This window comes from Colobus angolensis, unplaced genomic scaffold (genome assembly GCF_000951035.1).
Source record: "Colobus angolensis palliatus isolate OR3802 unplaced genomic scaffold, Cang.pa_1.0 Scaffold93, whole genome shotgun sequence".
Taxonomy (NCBI): Eukaryota; Metazoa; Chordata; class Mammalia; order Primates; family Cercopithecidae; genus Colobus; species Colobus angolensis.
Window position 1 is genome coordinate 1,649,275 of NW_012123265.1, and position 19,422 is coordinate 1,668,696.

General features: G+C 54.0%; 1 protein-coding gene across 2 annotated transcripts; it reads right to left on the bottom strand.

Moving 5' to 3' along the window:
• Positions 1–1,979: 1,979 nt before the first annotated feature.
• PLA2G15 (phospholipase A2, group XV) lies at positions 1,980–18,644 on the bottom strand. Of its 2 annotated transcripts, none has more exons than XM_011932045.1 (6): positions 18,372–18,644; positions 14,180–14,336; positions 9,018–9,136; positions 8,675–8,773; positions 8,066–8,290; positions 1,980–3,474 (listed from the first exon to the last, which is right to left on the bottom strand). In XM_011932045.1, the coding sequence occupies exons 1-6, from the start codon at positions 18,496–18,498 to the stop codon at positions 2,963–2,965; spliced, it is 1,239 nt and encodes a 412-aa protein (XP_011787435.1). In that variant the 5' UTR covers positions 18,499–18,644; the 3' UTR covers positions 1,980–2,962. The 2 variants fall into 2 exon arrangements, with proteins under 2 accessions (XP_011787435.1, XP_011787434.1); XM_011932044.1 differs by having other exon boundaries at positions 8,066–8,350.
• Between the last annotated feature and the right edge of the window lie 778 nt (positions 18,645–19,422).

Consider the following 19,422-nt stretch of genomic DNA (forward strand, 5'->3'; position numbering starts at 1 on the left):
CGCCTGGCTAATTTTTTGTATTTTTAGTAGAGACGGGCTTTCACCATGTTAGCCAGGATGGTCTCGATCTCCTGACCTCGTGATCCACCCGCCTCAGCCTCCCAAAGTGTTGGGATTACAGGCGTGAGCCACCGGCTTTTTTGTTGTTGTTGTTGTTGTTGTTGAGATCTAGCTCACTCTATCTTGTCCAGGCTGGAGTACGGTGGCGCCATCTTGGCTCACTGCAGCCCCCACCTCCCAGGTTCTGGCGATTTCCTGTCTCAGTCTCCAGAGTAGCTAGTACTACAAGGCATGCGCCACCACACCTGGCTAATTTTGTATTTTTAGTAGATATGGGGTTTCACCATGTTGGCCAGACTGGTCTTGAACTCCTGACCTGAAGTGATCCATCCTCCTTGGCCTCCCAAAGTGCTGGGATTACAGGCGCGAACCATGGCGCCCAGCCTATTTCACCTTTAAAGTCTTGCCCAGGCTGGTCTCAAACTCCTGGGCTCAAGCAATCCTCCTGCCTTAGCCTCCTGAGTAGGTGGAACTACAAGCATGAGCCAGTGCACCCAGATGTCCCCATTCTTTGGATGAGGAAACTGAGGGTCAGAAGGCTCCCCAGACAACTTGGCTGCAGCTAGTAGAGCTTTGAACCCTTGTGTGCTGGTCCTAAAGCCTTTTGATTCCATGCCCTCTCTCTCTGCAGCTATGAAACTGAGGATGACAGTGAAGCGAAATGGGTCAGTGGTGAGTGGGGTGCCATGAGTAGGGGGGTGTCAGGGCCAAGCAGGGAATGAGGTTGGGCAGGACCTGAGGTGAAGCTCCCTGTCATGTTGTCATCCTTTTACTGAGGCCAGAGCTGCAGCTGGACCCGAGTATTTTTACCCCAGGCATTTTTACCCCCACTCTGGGTCACCCTGTCCTTCCAGGTTTGGCTAACAGGTGGTTCGGTGAGAGGGTTCAGAGCGCCCTCTTGTGGCCTCTGGTGTATCGAAGCCTGGCGCCCCAGCTGGTGGGGCTGAGTGAAGACAGAACTGGGTACTGGCTGGGCTCTGGACTACAAAATTCAGGCCAGGACCCTATCCCCTATCCATGTTTCCCTGTCTCTGTTTCTGTCTTTGTCCATACCAGTCTCAGCCCAGTAGTCTCTTTTCCTCCCTTGATCTCTCTCGTCTGTACCTCCCCAGGGGTACAGATGGCAGGCTGATGAGCTGAAGATGCAAAGAAGGGTGGCATCCTAAAAAGAACTCTAGGTTCAAAGGATGCTGACACTTGCAAGCTGAGGGAAGACAGAGGCTGGGAAGGAGGGTCTAGCCAGGTGACCTGCAGGACTGTCCTTGCTCCCAGCTCCTGGGTGGCATGTGGGGCCTGCTGACCAGGCAGAAGCAGGGGGAGGACAGGACCCCATTTCCACAGGAATGTTTCAGGTTCTGATTCTTAGTCCCAGGAGGGGACTGGATTCCAGGAGAGAGGGCAGGAGGATGAAGTCCACAGAAGAGCACAGGAACCATGCTTTGATGCTGACAGCACCTGTCAAGGCTCCTGTAAAGGCCCAGCCCCTAATTTCCTGCCTCTCCAGCCACCTTGTACCTCCATCACTTCCCTCCCCTCATGCTCAGAGCAGAGCGTAGGCCAGGGCACCTTACAGCGTCCAGAGTACTTTTATTGCCAGAATCTAGATTCAGCCTGCTCAGAGCCCCACGCGGGGCCCACCACTCAGGAACAGGCATGTACGCAACAGAGAAAATCCAGCTGCACAGAAACCCTGTGGGAGAGCAGCTCAGTCCAGCCTGAAGGCAGCTTTGGGAACCCCACCTACAGGCTGTACCCTTTTCTCAGCCTGTGGCCAGTCACCCACTTAAAGCCTACTGCCATGAAGGCAGCCCTGACTCTCCATGCCTGCTACCACAGGGAGACCCATGGAGCACCCTGGGGCAGACAGAAAGCCCCTAGGGGGGCCTCAGGGGACCCCTGGCTCTCTCAGGGTCCCATTCAGCCCCGTGCTCAGCCCCGCGCTGACCCACTTGGGTACTAGTGAGACCCTAGGGCAGGGTGGCAGTGTGGTGGTGGGGTTAGCAAGAGTTACAGCTCAGGGAAGCTGCGAGCAGCCTTGGCTGCTTCCTTGGATTCCCTTTCTCCACAGGTCCCTAGAAGGCCGTGGTTCCAACCCCTGCTCTCATCCTTGGAACCACAGTCCCAGGGCGAAGGGAGGCAGCTTCAGTCCTGGGGCCGACAGCACATCCGAGGAAATCAGAGCTCCTGGGACACAGCCTTCAGGACTGGGGGCACATCTGCTGCCCAATCCAGAGCTTGACTGCTCCTGGCGGTAAGGGAGGTAGGAGTGGAGTGAAATGTCCCAGGGCCTGGGAACCATGAAGAATGCAACAAACTGCCCCTGCCTGCAGGAGCTACTGGGCTCGCCCAGGAAGCCAGTCAGGCTGGCCACCAGCTAAGCCACAGGGAAGCCAGCAGCTCTAGCTACCCATGGCCAGTGGCAGGCCTACCTGTGGCTGGTGTGTGGGAAGGGTCACCCGAGGGGCCAGGAGCCCATCCCTGGGACCTCTGGGTACAGGACCACAGCACAGTAACATCCCTCATAGGAAGGCAGCGGGGCCAGGGCCCAGTAGGCAAGTATGAAAAGCCCATAGGAGTAGGGGGGACACACGGCCCCAGGTAGGGATTGGGACCGGGGCCTAGCCAGCCCACCCTGTGGAGCAGTCCTGAGGTCACAGCAATTCCACCATCAGCAGCATTCTTGCCATCCAGTGTCCCTGAGTCCAGACTCTCATTTCTTCCTTCTGCACTGCCACAGAGAAAGGATAACAAACAGCACTTCCCCATGGCAGACGCTTCACAGTCCAAGACTCGGGGCCTTGAATGGTCAGTCACAAACTCTGCGAAACTCATGGGCCATGACAGCACCAGAGGCCAAGAGTAGGTCCACAGCTGAGCCATCCAGCCCTGCCTGGCACGGGAGTCAGGGCCCAAGGAGCACACGTTTCAGATAGGCCAGGGTGGTGGTGTTGGCCAGCATCTCGATGTGCTCGCAGCCTGGCAGCTCCTGTAGCAACACTTGGTGCTCCTGGCGGCTCTGCCAGGCCTGGCACTGCAGGGCACTCTTCAAGTTCACAGTACCATCGCCGTCACCAAAGCAGATTTTAGGGTCACGGTCAGGGAAGCTCTCATAGTAGAAGGAGTCTGGTGTGGGGACACCAGTGCCATAGAGGCAGTGCAGTTGCACGCCAGGTGGCATCGTGGCCTCCACCAGCCCTTCTGTATCCTGCCGCATGAGCCAGCCGTCTTCAAAGCCGATGTCCTGGAAGAACCTGCGGTAGTCCCGCAGTGTGTAGTTGGTCGTGGGCGTCTGCACGAACACCTTCTCAGGTGACCACGTGTAGCTGTAGGGCAGCAGCCAGCTGGTGGAGACAGCTGACCGCTGCTGCTCCCGGATCTTCAGGGGCCCGATGACTGGGATCCGGTTGTTGTCTCCTGCAGGGAGAAGGCTCTGGTCAGTCTGTGCTTAGGAATGCCAGCTGGTAGGCTGGGCGCGGTGGCTCAAGCCTGTAATCCCAGCACTTTGGGAGGCCGAGACGGGCGGATCACGTCAGTCTGTGCTTAGGAATGCCAGCTGGTAGGCTGGGCGCGGTGGCTCAAGCCTGTAATCCCAGCACTTTGGGAGGCCGAGACGGGCGGATCACGAGGTCAGGAGATCGAGACCATCCTGGCTAACACGGTGAAACCTCGTCTCTACTAAAAATACAAAAACTAGTCGGGCGAGGTGGTGGGCGCCTGTAGTCCCAGCTACTCGGGAGGCTGAGGTAGAAGAATGGCGTAAATCCGGGAGGCGGAGCTTGCAGTGAGCTGAGATTCGGCCACTGCACTCCAGCCCGGGTGACAGAGCGAGACTCCGCCTCAAAAAAAAAAAAAAAAAAGGAATGCCAGCTGGTTGGGCAGCATGTTCTCCACCAGGCCCCCGCCAGGGGCCCAGTCCACAGTCCCGCATCTCTACCCTCTTAGCATCATTGTAATCACTGTGACTCCCATCCCTGCCTTGGCTCTTTTTTTTTTCTTTTTGAGACAGGGTCTCACTCTGTTGCCCAGGCTGGAGTATAGTGGCATGATAATGGTTCACGGCAGCCTCAATCTCTCAGGCTCAGCCAATCCTCCCACCTCAGCCTTCCGAGTAGCTGGGACTACAGGTATGTGCCACCATGCCTCATGCCTGGCAAATTTTTTTTTTTTTTTTTTTTGAGGTAGGGTATCATTCTGTCACCCAGGCTGGAGTGCAGTGGTGCAATCTTGGCTCACTGCAACCTCCAGCTCCTGGGTTCAAGCAATCCTCCTATGTCAGCCTCCTGAGCAGCTGGAACTACACTCACGTCCCACCATGCCCAGCTAAAAATGTTTCCACTTTTTATACAGATGGGGTCTTGCTATGTTGCCCAGGCTGCTTGCCTTGGCTTTGTTTCTCTTTATTTTTGCTACATCTGGGAACCACACATCCAAGATATGTTTTGTTTCTTTTGCTTTCCTCACCAGGGAGTGAGGCGGCACATACCCACAGTGTGATTTCTGATGCTTCCTTTTCTATAAACTCTACCATCCTCCAAGTGCTGATCAGGTCTGTGGGCACTGACCTAGTCTAGTGAATCAGCAGGTTGGCAGCCCAGAGATGACATGTTCTGCTTTCCCTTTTATGACACCGAACTGTGTACCAGTTTTTCTCTTCCTAAGCTCAGACCAGTGTTCAACCAGCAGTGGCCTCATTCCGCCCACTTGCCTGTGCGCTGACCTGGGCAGCCAGGCATGCTAGAGACAGGGCAGGAGGGGAGGCTGCAGATGGAGGCGGAGTCCCAGTACACAGGAATGGGAGCAACACAAACACCCGGCAGCCAGGGAGGCCTCCGGGAAGTAAAAGCTGCAACTTGGGAACAGGGGCCTCTGGACTGTTCAGGATCCATGGTCGCCCATCACCCCACCCTGTATCTGAAAGCAGGGAGGCCTCTCCGACTGACTGTAGGGCCTCAGCTCTGCCTGCTGTGGCCTAGCTGGGGGACCTCTAAGGTAAGGAAAGCCCCGAGGGGTGCACGGACACCTCCCCGCACCACCCCCCCAGTCCTGGACTGCCAAGGTGGGACAGAACAGCTTCCCAGCCTTTGAAGCAAAGCTCTAAGGGGACTCACAGAGAAACTCTGAAAGGAGCCAGGGTTACCTGTCAAAACTCAGAGTACGCCCACATCCGTCCCTCCAGGCCCAGGCTGGACAGAAGGAGTGGCTCTAATGAGTCCTCACTAAAGCTGAGTATCTTCCAGCCAATTCAGAGTCACTAGGCCTGACCCAATCACAATGCCAGTAGACCAAGCAGGTCAAGCAGTGGCAGGGACTTGAGCTCATGAGATGCTTGGCACAGCCCTGGCTCATAGCTCCCAAAGCAAGGGTCCATAAGCCTCCCTCAAGTCTTAGCAGAGGGAGGAAACTTTCCTCCTAGAGGAGGAAGCTCTACTCTATAGCTGCAGCTGGTGAGCTGCAACAGTCCTGAAAAGATGGGGGAGGAACCAGAAAAGGTTCCCAAGTTTCTCTTCCTGAGCTCAGACCAGTGTTCAGCCAGCAGTGGCCTCATTCCGCCCACTTGCCTGTGCGCTGACCTAGAAAAGGGGTGGCTTTCCCAACTGCCAGGCCAGCAGGTGCAGCCAGACCTGCACCTGCTTCCTCCCTGTGTTGCCTACAGAGGCTCCTTGCTGCCCGCAGATGGAGGTGCAATTCATAAATTAAAAACTGTAGTCTAGAGGCCAGGTGCAGGGGCTCATCCTTGTAATCCCAGAACTTTGGGGGGCCAAGGTGGGCAGATCATTTGAGGTCAGGAGTTCAAGACCAGCCTGGCCAAAATGGTGAAACCCCATCTCTACTAAAAATACAAAAAAATCTGGCTGGCTATGGTGGTTCATGCTTGTAATCCCAGCACTTTGGGAGGCTGAGGCAGGCAGATCCTCCTGACTTGATGTCAGGAGTTAGAGACTAGCCTGGCCAACATAGTGAAACCCAGTCTCTACTAAAAATACAAAAATTAGCCAGGTGTGGCGGTACACGGCTGTAGTCCCAGCTCCCCGGGAAGCTGAGGCAGGAGAATCACTTGAACCTGGAAAATAGAGGTTGCATGAACCAAGATCACGCTACTGCACTCCAGCCTGAGTGGCAGAGTGAGAAAGACCCTGCCTCAAAAAAAAAAAAAAAAAATGCTCTAGCCTTCCTCCTCTGGCGTGAAGGTGGGGATGAAGCAGCAAGGATGGGGGTAAGAGAGGGACAGCCAGGAACAGAGGCTCACGCCTGTAATCCCAGCACTTTGGGAGGCCGAGGCGAGTGGATCACCTGAGGTCAGGAGTTTGAGACCAGCCTGGCCAACATGGCGAAACCCCATATCTACTTAAAATACAAAAATTAGCTGGGTGTGGTGGTGAGCACCTGTGATCCCAGCTACTCGGGAGGCTGAGGCAGGAGAACTGCTTGAACTCAAAAGACAGAGGTTGCAGTGAACCGAGATCACGCCACTGTACTCCAGCCTGGGCAACAAAGCAGGACCTTGTCTCAAAAGAAAAAAAAAAGAGGGAGGGACAAGGTTTAACCACACCTGAGCACTCTGGCCTACCATGCCTGAGCACTGTGTGTATATATGTGTGTTTTGTGTGTGTGTTGTGTGTATGCACAAATGAGTACCCGTGTGACCAACAGTTATGCTACTCTGTATACATGCTTTAAGAAACCTATACAGATTACAAGGACTATCAACTAGATAGGTGAAATTAGGAGTAGTGTTAGATTCTCTCTCTCTCTCTCTCTCTTTTTCATACCTAGTCCCCCAGAAGATTCTCTTCTGGAAAAAAAAAAGATATTTGAAAAAGAATGGGGCTGGGCACGGTGGTTCATGCCTGTAATCCCAGTACTTTGGGAGGCTGAGGTGGGCAGATTCCTCGAGCTCAGGAATTCAAGACCAGCCTGGGCAACATGGTAAAACCCTGTCTTTATAAAAAAATACAAAAATTATCCAGATGTGGTGGTGCATGCCTGTGGTCCCAGCTATTCAGAAGGCTGAGGCCAGAGGACCGCTTGAACCCAGGAGGTGGAGGTTACAGTGAGCTGAGATAGCTATACTATCAGCCTGTACTTCAGCCTGGGTGAGACCCTGTACCAAAAAAAAAAAAAGAAAAGAAAAGAAAAAAAGAAGAAAAAAAAGAACGCCACTCTGAAGGAAAAAGAGTGCTGGCCAGGCACAGTGGCTCACACCTGTAATCCTAGCACTTCGGGAGGCCGAGGCGGGCGGATCACCTGAGGTCAGGAGTTCAAGCCCAGCCTGGCCAACATGATGAAACCCCGTCTCTACTAAAATACAAAACTTAGCCAGGTGTGGTGGTGGGCACCTGTAATCCCAGCTACTCAGGAGGCTGAGGCAGGAGAATCGCTTGAACCCAGGAGGCAGAGGTTGCAGTGAGCCAAGATTGCGCCACTGCACTCCAGCCTGGGTGACAGAGCCAGACTCTGTCTCAAAACAAAAAAAAAAAAAAAAAAAAAGAGGGCTGACCCAAGAGAAGAGTCATTGTGGAGACCAAAGCAACTCCATCTTGGATACTAATCCACCATGTTGGCTTCTGATTAACCCCAGATCCAGGAAGGCCACTGAGATTTCCACTTTATCCACTGTTCCTTGTGCATATATTTACCATAAATCTCACACAGCCTCTGTGTTATCATCCTTCAATGTTCAACACATCGCATCAGAGTCGCCCTTTCCCTATAGAATATAAGCTCTGGGTCTGGGGGCTAATAGTGTGGGGATCCACCATCTTGTCTAGCCACCACCTGAGACACAGATGTGGCTTCTACTCGTATGTCCCTATTAAATGTTTTTCTCTGAGAAACTAGATTTGTCAGCCTCTTTCTTCCTTGGACTTTTAGGGGTAGATTTGCATAGACCCCACACACCGTGGGACAGACATGAGGCATGCTGGCCTAGGAGGACACTTTGGAAGGGAAGAGAGGGCAGAATTCCTGGCAATAGCTCCCCACACTGGGCCAGGTAGGGTCTTACCTGAAGCCAGGACGCGCAGGGTCTTGGCCACGCCCCCCCAGGGCGCACCCAGTGACACGAAGGCCCGGATATACTTGTCCTTCCAGGCCTGCGGCTGCCGCTGCAGAAAGTAGAGCGTGTACATGTTGCCCATACTGTGGGCAACCAGCACCACGGGGCCCCCATACAGCTGGTACATCTCCTCGATCATCTCGCGGAGGGCCAGGAAGTAAGGCCCGTTTTCATCTGCAGGCCAGAGCCAGGCAGGGGTCAGGCAGGAAGGGTCCTGGAGCCGGAACCACTGAGCTTTTCTCAGGCCAGACACAAGATGAGAGGGGAGGGGAGGGTGCTCACATTCAAACTGAGTGGTCTGGGTCCCCCTGCCTTCCATGAAGGGAGGAAGCCTTATATTTCTCCCCAGGGCTCAGAGGCCCAGAGGTCGCAGGGTGGGAAATGGAGGACAGGATAAGACTGACCACGGGTGGTGGCTATGACCACTAGACTGGATGCCAGAGGCCCAGGGACAGGGGACAGCCAAGGACAAGGGGAGAGCCCAAGACCTGTGGTGCCCATGATCACCTCGTCCCTACCTCCCGAGACTTCAGGGAGGGAACGAGAGTGCCTGCTTACTTGGGGCTCGGCGCCAGTCATAGGGAGCCCCTCGGACATCCTCACCCCGTGTGTAGCCCCAGCCCACAAGGCTCTCCACCATGGTGTGGAAATAGGAACCTGTAGACAGAAATACAGAGGATAAGAAAAGATACAGCTAGTGCCGGCCACCTACACTATGCCCAGCATGGAGACTGTGAGAGTCGGCAGGTCCCTGGAAGAATGCTGCAGGGCTCTGTGCCCACGCTGATCAGAGACAGCTCACAGGTTGTCTGTACAAACCAGCAGAGTTCCTCCAGTTCCAGCTCGAGTCCCGCAGAAACCCCATCCCAGCTCCCGGAGGCCTTGAGTGAGGGCTACATACCCACGCTGCTTTTGCTGGGGTCCAGGAACTCCAGTGAGAAGGTCTTCCCAAAGCCAGGGACACGTACATCCACACCATCAGGAAACTGGGTGGCCCTGGATGTTTTGTTGTAAACCAGCCTGTTGTGAGAGGATATCGAGCCAGTGACCCAGAGGGGACACGGACCTTGGTGTGTCTCAACAGTGCATCATGTCCTGAGTCATACTCCCTTCCCATGCCCAGGTTTGGTCAGATGGATAGGAGAGACCGAAAAGTAACAAAGCAGGTTGATAAAGCACAGATGTCCTGTAATCCCAGCACTTTGGGAGGCTGAGGCGGGCAGATCATCTGAGGTCAGGATTTTGAAACCAGCCTGGCCAATGTGGTGAAACCACGTCTCTACTAAAAATACAAAAATTGTCCGGATGCATTGGCTCAGGTCTGTTAATCCTAGCACTTTGGGAGGCTGAGGCTGGCAGGTCACCGGAGGTCAGGGGTTTGAGACCAGCCTGACCAACAGGGCGAAACCCCGTCTCTACTAAAGATACAAAATTAGCCGGGTGTGGTGGCAGGCGACTGTAATCCCAGCTACTCAGGAGGCTGAGGCAGGAGAATCGCTTGAACCCAGGAGGCAGAGGTTGCAGTGAGCTGAGATCACGCCATTGCACTCGAGCCTGGGTGACAGACAGAGCAAGACTCCGTCTCAAAAAAAAAAAAAAAAAAAAAAGCACAGATCAGAGTAATTACATTCAAACAAGGACCCTACCAACACATACTTACTCCAAATACTGACCCCAGGACCCCTATCGAAGCAACGTTCCCCTCTCCCCCGTGACCCTACCCTAGAATGAGGGTCTTGGACCTGGTTGGGAGAAGGAGGCGGCAGTCCTGGTTCGCTGTGAACTTCACACTGGACCCCAAGAGGCAGTCCACCCTCTTTCAGCTTCCCATCACTCCATCTCCTTGCATCCAGCTCCTGCCACCCAACATAACCCAGGCAAAGGAGATGGTGAGTGCAGTACACAACAGAACCAGACAAGGGCCGGGTGCAGTGGCTGACACCTGTAGTGCCAACACTTTGCAAGGCCAAGGTGGGAGGAATGCTTGAGGCCAGGAGTTCAAGGGCAGCCTGGGCAATATAGTGAGGCCTTGTTGCTACTAAAAATAAAAAATTAGCCAGGCATGGTGGTGCAGGCCTGTGGTCCCAGCTACTTGGAAGGCTGAGGCAGGAGGATGACTTGCACCTGGGATATTGAGGCTGCAGTGAGCCATGATCATGCCACTACACACCAGTCTGGGCAGCAAAGTAAGACCCTGTCTCAAAAAAACAAAAACAAAAACAAAAAAACCACTAGGCCAGGTGCAGTGGCTGACGCCTATAATCTCAGCATTTTGGGAGGCTGAGGCAGGTGGATCACTTGAGGTCAGGAGTTCGAGACCAGCCTGGCCAACATGGTGAAACCCCATCTCTACTAAAAACACAAAAATTAACCAGGCATGGTGACATGTACCTGTCATCTCAGTTACTCAGGAGGCTGAGGCAGGGGAATTGCTTGAGCCTGGGAGGCAGAGGTGCAGTGAGCCGAGATCGTGCCACTGCACTCCAGCCTGGGCAATAAGAGCGAAACTCCGTCTCAAAAAAAAGAAAAAAAAAACCCTAGAAAGGCACCATGCCTCAGGGCTGCTATATTGGTGGGTAGGCAGACAGAAGAGGCAAGGCCCAGAGAAATGATGGGAGCTGGTGGGGAGAGACAGGAGGAAGGCCTTGTGTGGCCCCAGGTAGGTATAATTGGGTCCCACTTCCTCTGAGCATTGGCCACAGCAGCCAGTCAACCTCCAAACACATCCTCCATGGAGGAAGGGAATGAACCATGCTCCTATGAGCCCCTGGTACCCCAGGGCTGTATCACATGTCAGACTGCAACCACAAGGCCCAGGGCTTGCCCAGCAAATTCCTAAGCGCCATGACATAGGACATGGACCACCAGCTACTGACTTGAGATCCCTAACAGCCCTTTCTTAGTTTTCTTTCTTCTTCTTTTTTGAGACAGGGTCTCACTCCGTCCAGGGTGCAGTATAGTGAGGGCATCATAGCTCACTGTAGCCAAAACCTCCTGGGCTCAAGTGATTCTCTTACCTCATCCTCCTGAATAGCTAGGCAGGCACCACCATGCCTGGCTTATTTATTTGTTTGTTTGTTTGCTTATTTTGTAGGGACAGGGTCACACTATGCTGTTCATGCTGGTCTCAAACTCCTGGGCCCGAGTGATCCTCCTGCCTCAGCCTCCCAAAGCACTAGGATTACAGGCATGAGCCACCGCACCCGGCCTATTAGTTTTCTGGAACTGTGCAATAAATTACCACAGACTCAGCAGCTTCTAACACTACACACATTATCTCATAGTTTCTGTCGCTGCAGTGCCAAACAGAACCAGACAGGACAGACCTCGCCTCAGGGCTAAGTACACGGCTGCGGCACCATATCCTGTGGGAAGAGGGTTGTCAAGGCCTGAATAAATGATGGGAACAGGGCGAGGGGCAGGTGGACACCTTATACCAGAAGAAAAGCCTTGTGCCTTTGTGCTAGGCCGGGAACCTTGCTCTGGCCTCACCTCACACTGAAGAGGTAAATGTAGCCCCCAAAACACAGGAACCTAGAGTTTCTGGTGGTTCTGAGTCCCACCTGTCCCCTTAGATATCAGCCACAGAAAGCTGACAGGATCCCCACAATTGACCCAGATAACAGGTCCTGGAGGCCCATTCTCTCCAGAGGAATTTGTAGATTATCCCAATGGTCACAAAGCAAAGTAGCCTGTTGCTACTAAAAATAAAAAATTATCAAACAACAAAATGCAGAGAACTGTTCTGGAAAGCCAAAGCAGTTCTGCCTGGGTGAAAATCTAAACAGATCAGAGAAGCAGTGAAGGCAGACAGGCCCCTCTTGGTATCAGCTGGCACTCCAACTGGCAATATCTGAGGCCGTGTCCCCAGTATAAAAATAGAAATGCACACCAACAGCCCAGAAATAACCCCAGTCACACAATACACAGAGGAGGAAGGAGTCAACAAAACGGGCATCATAAACAGCTGGCAGGCCAGGGCGCCTGGAGGAGCAGCTAGAAAGTCTCTGGGAAAATCTTTTTTTTTTTTTTTTTTGAGACAGTCTCGTTCTGTCACCCAGGCTAGAGTGCAGTGGCCCGATCTCTGCTCACTGCAACCTCTGCCTCCCAAGTTCAAGTGATTCTCCTGTCTCAGCCTCTAGAGTAGCTGGGATTACAGGTGTGTACCACCACGCCCAGCTAATTTTTGTATTTTCTTTTTTTTTCTTTTTTTTTTTTGAGACAGAGTCTTGTACTGTCCCCTGGGCTGGAGTGCAATGGCACGATCTCAGCTCACTGCAACCTCCACCTCCCAGGTTCAAGCGATTCTCCTGCCTCAGCCTCTTGAGTAGCTGGGATTACAGGCGTGAACCACTATGCCTGGGCTTAATTTTTGTATTTTTAGTAGAGACAGGGTTTCACTGTGTTGGCCAAGTTGGTCTCGAACTCCTGACCTCATGATCTGCCCACCTCAGCCTCCCAAAGTGCTGGGATTACAGGCGTGAGCCACCGCGCCCGACCGGGAAAAACTTTTAATTTGGGAGACTCCATTCAGCTCAAACATGTATTGGGCACCAACCGTGTTTCTGGTTCTACTGCTGTAAAGATAAAACAGAGACACTCCCTCCCTTCACGGAGCTCAGCCTGGGAGGGAGCCTCAGCTCAGAGCCACACATTCTGGGTTTGAATTCTGATTCTACCACTTACTAGCTGAGTGAACACAGGCAACCACTGTAACCTCGCTGAGCTTCCAGATTTCCCAGCTGTAAAGCAGGTTTAAAAACCACCTGTTGCCAAGTAATGCTGGTGAAAAAAAAAAAAACAAAAAAAAACAGCACCTATTTCAAAATGGGGTTGCTGTAAGACTAAACGAAAGTAGGTATATAAAATGTGTAGTGCCTGTGCAATTTCAGGAAACATGCCTGGAGACAAATTTGGGCACGTGATGACATTTAGAGGAAACAAGCATGGGGCCTGGGAGGAGGAGAGGCGAACCTCTCTGGAGAGTCAAAATGGAGCTGTCACAAAGGGACCAGGGTCAGGTTGATTTGTTGTTGTTGTTGTTGTTTTGAGACAGGGTCTTGCTCTGCCACCCAGGCTGGAGTACAGTGGTGTGATCTCTGCCCACTGCAACCTCTGCCTCTCTGGCTCAAGCAATTCTCCTGCCTCAGCCCCCTAAGTAGCTGGGACTACAGGTACATGCCCAGCTAATCTTTTTGTAATTTTGGAAGAGATGGGGTTTTACCATGTTGCCCAGGCTGTTCTTCAACTCGTGAGCTCAGGTGATCTGCTTGCCTCAGCCTCCCAAAGTGATGGGATTATAGGAGAGCCACAGTGCCTGGCCTAGGGTCATGTTTTAAAGGGTGAATGGAAGCACATTTATCAGGCAAAGGGTGTAGAAATAGATTCCAGGCCAAAAGAACAGCAGGTGCAAAGACATGGCGTGTCCCAAGAAGAACAAGCAGCTGGAGACGTAAGGGAGGCCAAGTCACAGACAAGGAAAGGGGTGGGGGCCATGCCAAGGCTCTGAATAGCGGCTGGGGCACAGAAATTTTGTGTAGGCAGGCGTGGTGGCTCATGCCTGTAATCCCAGCACTTTGGGAGGCCAAGGTGGGCAGACCACTTGAGCTCAGGAGTTCGAGACCAGCATGGCCAACATGGTAAAACACCATCTCCACTAAAAATACAAAAAATTAGCCAGGCATGGTGGTGGGCGCCTATAGTCCCAGCTACTCGGGAGGCTGAGGCACAAGAATTGCTTGAACCTGGGAAGTGGAGGTTGCAGTGAGCCAAGATGGCGCCAGCCTGAGTGACACAGTGAGACTCCGTCCCAAAATAAAAGAAAAAAAAATTGTGTGTAGGCATGAGAGGCCAGGGCTGGAGAGTAGAAGAACAAAGGTAGCTGGAAGGGAAAGTTAGTTCTGCCTGGGAGTGCAGAGGTGGTGCTGACCAGACCAGACAAGACCGAGGACCTGGGGAAGGAGAGAGGTCAGTGACCTCGAGATGAGGATAGAAGAAACAGGCTCTGGAGGCCTCTCAGGCCTGTTGGTGAGCCGCACCCCCGCTGTGTGCCCCAGCCCCCACCTGATATTGTCAATCCAGCAGTCAATGATGACAGGCAGCAGCAGTTCCAGGTTCAGCCAGATTGTGAAGTAGCTTTCGGTCTTCTTGGAGCAGAGGTAGTGCACCACTGTCGGCTTATCCAGCTTGGCTTCCAGCTGGTTCCCCAAATCACCAGGGACTGCAGGGGGCACAGGACATGTGTGAGCCCTCACCCCGGCAGGTTCAAGACTCCCAAGAACTTTGATGTCTGCAGCAGACCCCTTGAAGAGCCACAGATACTATGGCAGACCTGTGCAGTTCCACACCTCAAATTAAAGGACAGTGCCGGTGGCAGGAAATTCAGAGAGCAGGGACCTTGACTCAAAGGCCAGGGAACCATTTTTGTGCAGAAAAGCTGCTACTGCTGTGTAGTGCAGAGATGCCTGTGGGGGGCTTGGGAGAGGCCTGACATGTTTGGGGAAGGGCCCTAACACTGTCTCCAACTCCAGATAAAGTAAGTCTCCTAGATATTCACTGGAACATCCTCCTGGGCCATTCAAATTATTGGAAAGGGGTTTAGGGTGAAGTCACTCCCCACGCTAGGCCTCTGTTTCCATATCTGTTAAATGAGATTTTGGTCTGAATCACCCCCAGCAAACACAGACACACCTTTACACATAGTTTCTATGGTTAATGGACCCAGATGGGAGCTCTGCCTGGGAGGAGGGCCTTGGAGATCCCTTTGCATTCCAGAACCTCCAAAGTTTGGCCAAGGCCCTATCATTAGATATATACCTTCGAGGCGGGGTATGGTGGCTCATGCCTGTAATCCCAGCACTTTGGGAGGTAGGGAGGCGAGTGGATCACTTGTGGTCAGGAGTTCAAGACCAGCCTGGCAGGCCAGGCACAGTGGCTCACGCCTGTAATCCCAGCACTTTGGGAGGCTGAGGTGGGTGGATCACTTGAGGTCAGGAGTTAAAGACCAGCCTGGCCAACATAGTGAAAGCCCATTTCTACCAAAAATACAAAAAATCACCTTGGCATGGTAGCACATGCCTGTAATCCCAGCTACTCGGGAGGCTGAGGCAGGAGAATCACTTGAACCCGGGAGTCAGTGCTTGCAGTGAGCCTCGATCTGGCCTCTGCACTCCCAGTCTGGCAACAGAATGAGACCCCGTCTCAAAAAAAAAAAAAAAGACCAGCCTGGCCAACATAGTGAAAGCCCATTTCTACCAAAAATACAAAAAATCACCTTGGCATGGTAGCACATGCCTGTAATCCCAGCTACTCGGGAGGCTGAGACAGGAGAATTGCTTGAACCCAAGAGGAGAGGTTGCAGTGAGCTCGTGCCATTGCACTCCAGCCTGGGTGACAGACCAAGACCCGGTCTCAAAAAAAAAAAAAAAAAAGATATATACCCTGGAGGCTTGAACCCAAAGTCTTCCACGCATAGCTATCCCAGGCTACAGAGAAGACAGGGTCCTGTTCACCATGAGAGAGGAAGAAGGAAACAGAACAAAGCTCTTGGCCACTTGGCTAAAATTCAACCAAAGTATCCAGGATAGCCTTGTGGGAGCGAAATGAACAGAAACATAGCTGAGAGAAGCTTACATTGGCACCCACCAGCCTACCAAGGGCCCAGGCCTTACTAAAGGCCAGAGTCCAGTAAGGTGCCAGAGAACAGATCATCTGGAGGGCCCTGGCATGGCTGGGAGCCCATGTTGGAAACAGCCACCCTGAATCAGCACCATTATCACCACAGTCCAGGCCCTCAGGTGACTTCTCTCCATCCCAGCCAGCCCGTTCAGTCTACTCAGAACTCTGGGGCCCTGGTGACACCCAAATCCCTCCCCACTGCTTCAAAGCCCTTCACAGTTTCGTTACTCCCAGTGACCTTGCAGGCCTCACCGGCCCCCACATGCCAGGCTCTCACCACTTCCCAAACACACCCCCGTTTAGGGTCCGCCATCATCTAGTGAAAAAGCAGCACTGGGCTCTCCTGGACATTCACTGGGCACTGACTGTAAATCCAGCCCTGCACAGGGCACGCCCTCCCTGGGCACCATCCCAGTGTCTTCAGGGTGCCATGAGAGGCAGGGGTGGCACCTGCCTTCATCTCCCGTCATGGTATGGGTGCAGAGGTGGGGAGTCCCCATCACAATAGCCTCTGGATGACATGCCTGTGGACTGGGCAGGGCAGGGCGAAGACTTTGGTCACTGTCTCTACCAAACGGGAAATGGCTAAAAGAGGAAGTCACCAGATCTGCTTTGCTCAGATGCTCCTTGCCCCAGTCAGGCTGTGTGGCCTCTAAAAATAGCAGTGGCCACTTCCCTAGCCCCTCTGTGCCTGGAACTAGGACAAGAGCCATCTGCATGCCTTTCACCTCAAGTAACACTGGGAGGGGACAGCCTTACTATTCCACTTAACAGATGAGGAGACTGAGGCTGCAAGAGGTGGAAATGGCCTTGCCATTTCCTTCCCTTTGCCCAGGGTCTTCTGTATCACATCTCTCTGGCCTCTCTTTCCTCCACCACCATTTCAGGACCCACCCCTAGAGGATTCTGGTCCTCTGACAGTCAAGGTCAGATCCCTGCTCTGTGCCCAGGAGCTGCTTGTCCAACTGCCCACCACGATGTCTCCCAGGGCCAAGGCCAGCAGCCCCACTCCCTGAGAAGCTGGGCAGGTTAGGACTCCTGCTTCTCTGTGATTCTGGGTGGGGTCTGAGGCTCTTCTGCTGTGACCTAGGATAAACAGACTGACTGAATTGATGAGTGTGGTTAGCATTAATCCAGGCAAAATGGCTGTGTGCCAGCCACAGACCACGTGTTTCCCAATGCCATGCCCCTCAGACTCAGAAATCTGCAGACCCACCCACAAGGCCTCCCTGAGGCCCTCAAGATAAAGTCCAGATGACCCAAACAGTCACAAGGCCTGTGCAGTCCACTCCTCCCCTGACTCAATCCCAGGCAGCCTGAGATGCTCACCTCTCTCCCCCTGCCCAGTACTCTCTCCTGGCCTTAGCTCCAGCTATATACTCCAGGAAGCCTTACTTGACACCCACCCATCTGCTGGGTTGGTGGATTCTCTGTGCTTGCCCCACACAGGCTTCCTCTCTGGGGATCATTGTTATTCCTATCCTGCAAGCTTTGGGGAGGCAGGGCCAAGTCTGCCCAAATCCCATGGTGAACCTGGGCCTAGAATCCCCCTGGAGCATTTCCTGGCTGGGAACTCCTGGTGGGGCCTGCCTGGCACCACCCTGCCTGCCAACTCTACCCTTCTATGATTTGCATCGTACCAATTTAAAGTATTCTCAGCAGAAAGAGCACGGAGATCACACTGCACTAAGACTCCGCTTGTAACTCATGCCTCAGATGCCTCTGCTTTCAGGAATCCTGGCTGGCCACGGACACGCCAGCTGTGGATGGGAGTGACAGCCTGAATGAGGCACCCAAGTCCCCCTAGACAGAGGTCTCATCCCTGCCCATCCCCACAAGGAAATACTGTGGTCGCTGTAGAATTGCCAAGGTTGTGATCAAGGAGTGGCGTGGGCAGGGGAGGTCACCCAGCCTCGACATAGTCTAGTCCAAGCATGTGCGGCAGGGTAAGAGTACAAGCATGTTGCCTGACACAGGTTCATGGCCATTGCCCCAACCCTTTCCCCCGACTTCAGCGTCTTCAGTTTCCCTTAGGCCTTTTCCCTCAGGAAATGCCACACATCTGATAAGTTGTGGGAGTTGGTGGCCAGCTAGGAGAGCAATCCTTTCCCTAAGGAGGTTCCCTTCAGTAATGCCTTCTGGTATATGTAGCATTGGAAGGGTCGAGGGTGACAGCCTCCTAGCCAGGCCCACGTCGATGCAGAGGTCAACTCAGGAGCCACTCTACACACCCCCACCATCCCTCAGGAGTGGGGCTGAAGCACCTGTCTTTCTAGCTAAAAAATGTGGTAAGAGGAGGCAAGGCTTGGGAATGATGCAGACAAGTGGAACTATGAATAACCAGATGGTAACTCGCCCACTCACCCCCATTTTCTACCAGGTCAGGAGGTGGGGAGCTGACCACACCCGGCCCAGCATGGCGGGAGGTGGGCCGGCAGATCTAGATCACCTAAGTGACAAGAGAGACACCAATACGCTCCCCCATTCCGTGACTGGAACAGATGCAGACCGGGAAGGCAGCCCCGCCCGCGACCCGTCCCGCCCGACCGACGGACCCACCACGAGACCCGTGCCTCACCCAGCACCACTGGGGGGTGACGTCCGGCCGGGAGCGCTGGGTCCGCGAGCAGCATTAGCAGCAGCAAGAGGAACAGGAGACCATCCGGGAGCAGCCCCACACGGTAGGGCCGGAGGTGGAGGCCCATGGTGTATGACGCTCCCGGCAGGTCCAGGGAACAGGTTCAGCTCTCTGGGCTCTCGCCTAGGCGGGGGCGGTGGCGACGCACTTAACCCCGCCGCCCGCATCCTCCGCATCCCCCCGGCCAATCAAAGCCCTCCTCCCGCAAACGGCCTGCCAATAGGGACTAGCCGCCATATACGTCCCTCCCAGTCGGGGCCCGCCGCCCTGCGCTTGCCCAACCCCCTGCTCCCCGGACCACGCTGCGCGCCGAGCACATCGATAGATCGAGGTACCTACCGCCTGGCTCCGGGCTCTCAGTCGCCCACCCCGCTGCTGTGTACCCCGCCCAGCCTTGAGTACCCGAAATCCGCGCTGCGCAGCCCTCACCTGGCGACGCCCTGACCTGGAGGATCTGGAACGGACAAGACCGGGAGAGGATAAGGGGTGCAGCGCTCGCTGCTGCTGAGCGACCCCGATTAAAGCAAGAAGAGGGGAAGTGAGTCCCTGACAGTTCTTGGGCCTCAGGTGACCAGGAGCTGACCAGGACCTTTGTGCAACCCCCACACCAATTCTTAGCACACCCTTCCCCGAGGGCACCTGGGTTTGGCCAGTCAGCCCCTGTAACTCTGCCCCGGGGTTACAGATGCGGGGGGAACCGGGAGAGGCCAGGTCAGCATGTTCAGTTCCCAAGAGAGGGGTTAATCTGTTCGCTTTAGGGGCGCAGAGTGCAGCGTCACCCCGCTAGTCCGGGTAGTTCGGGCGCGGGGTTGGGAGTGGGCTTGAGCCTCGATCCTGCGCCATGGGCCATCTGCAAGTTCGCCTGTAGAGCAGGAGAGGCATCGGGAGCTCGTGATCCCTCTCCACTCAGGCAAACCTGGAGAACCGGAGAGGACACGGACTCCCTGCGCCAGGAAGCAGGGGCAAACAGAGTGGGCAAAGACCTGACAGC

Excerpts from the sequence above, each read along its gene's own strand:
- PLA2G15 (XM_011932044.1), bottom strand. The coding sequence starts at position 18,498 with ATGGGCCTCCACCTCCGGCCCTACCGTGTGGGGCTGCTCCCGGATGGT. Across the intron at positions 9,137-14,179 it reads TGCTGGATTGACAATATCAG|GCTGGTTTACAACAAAACAT; the intron begins GTGGGGGCTGGG and ends CTCTCACAACAG. Across the intron at positions 8,351-8,674 it reads TGACTGGCGCCGAGCCCCAA|CTCAGTGGTTCCGGCTCCAG; the intron begins GTAAGCAGGCAC and ends GCCTGAGAAAAG.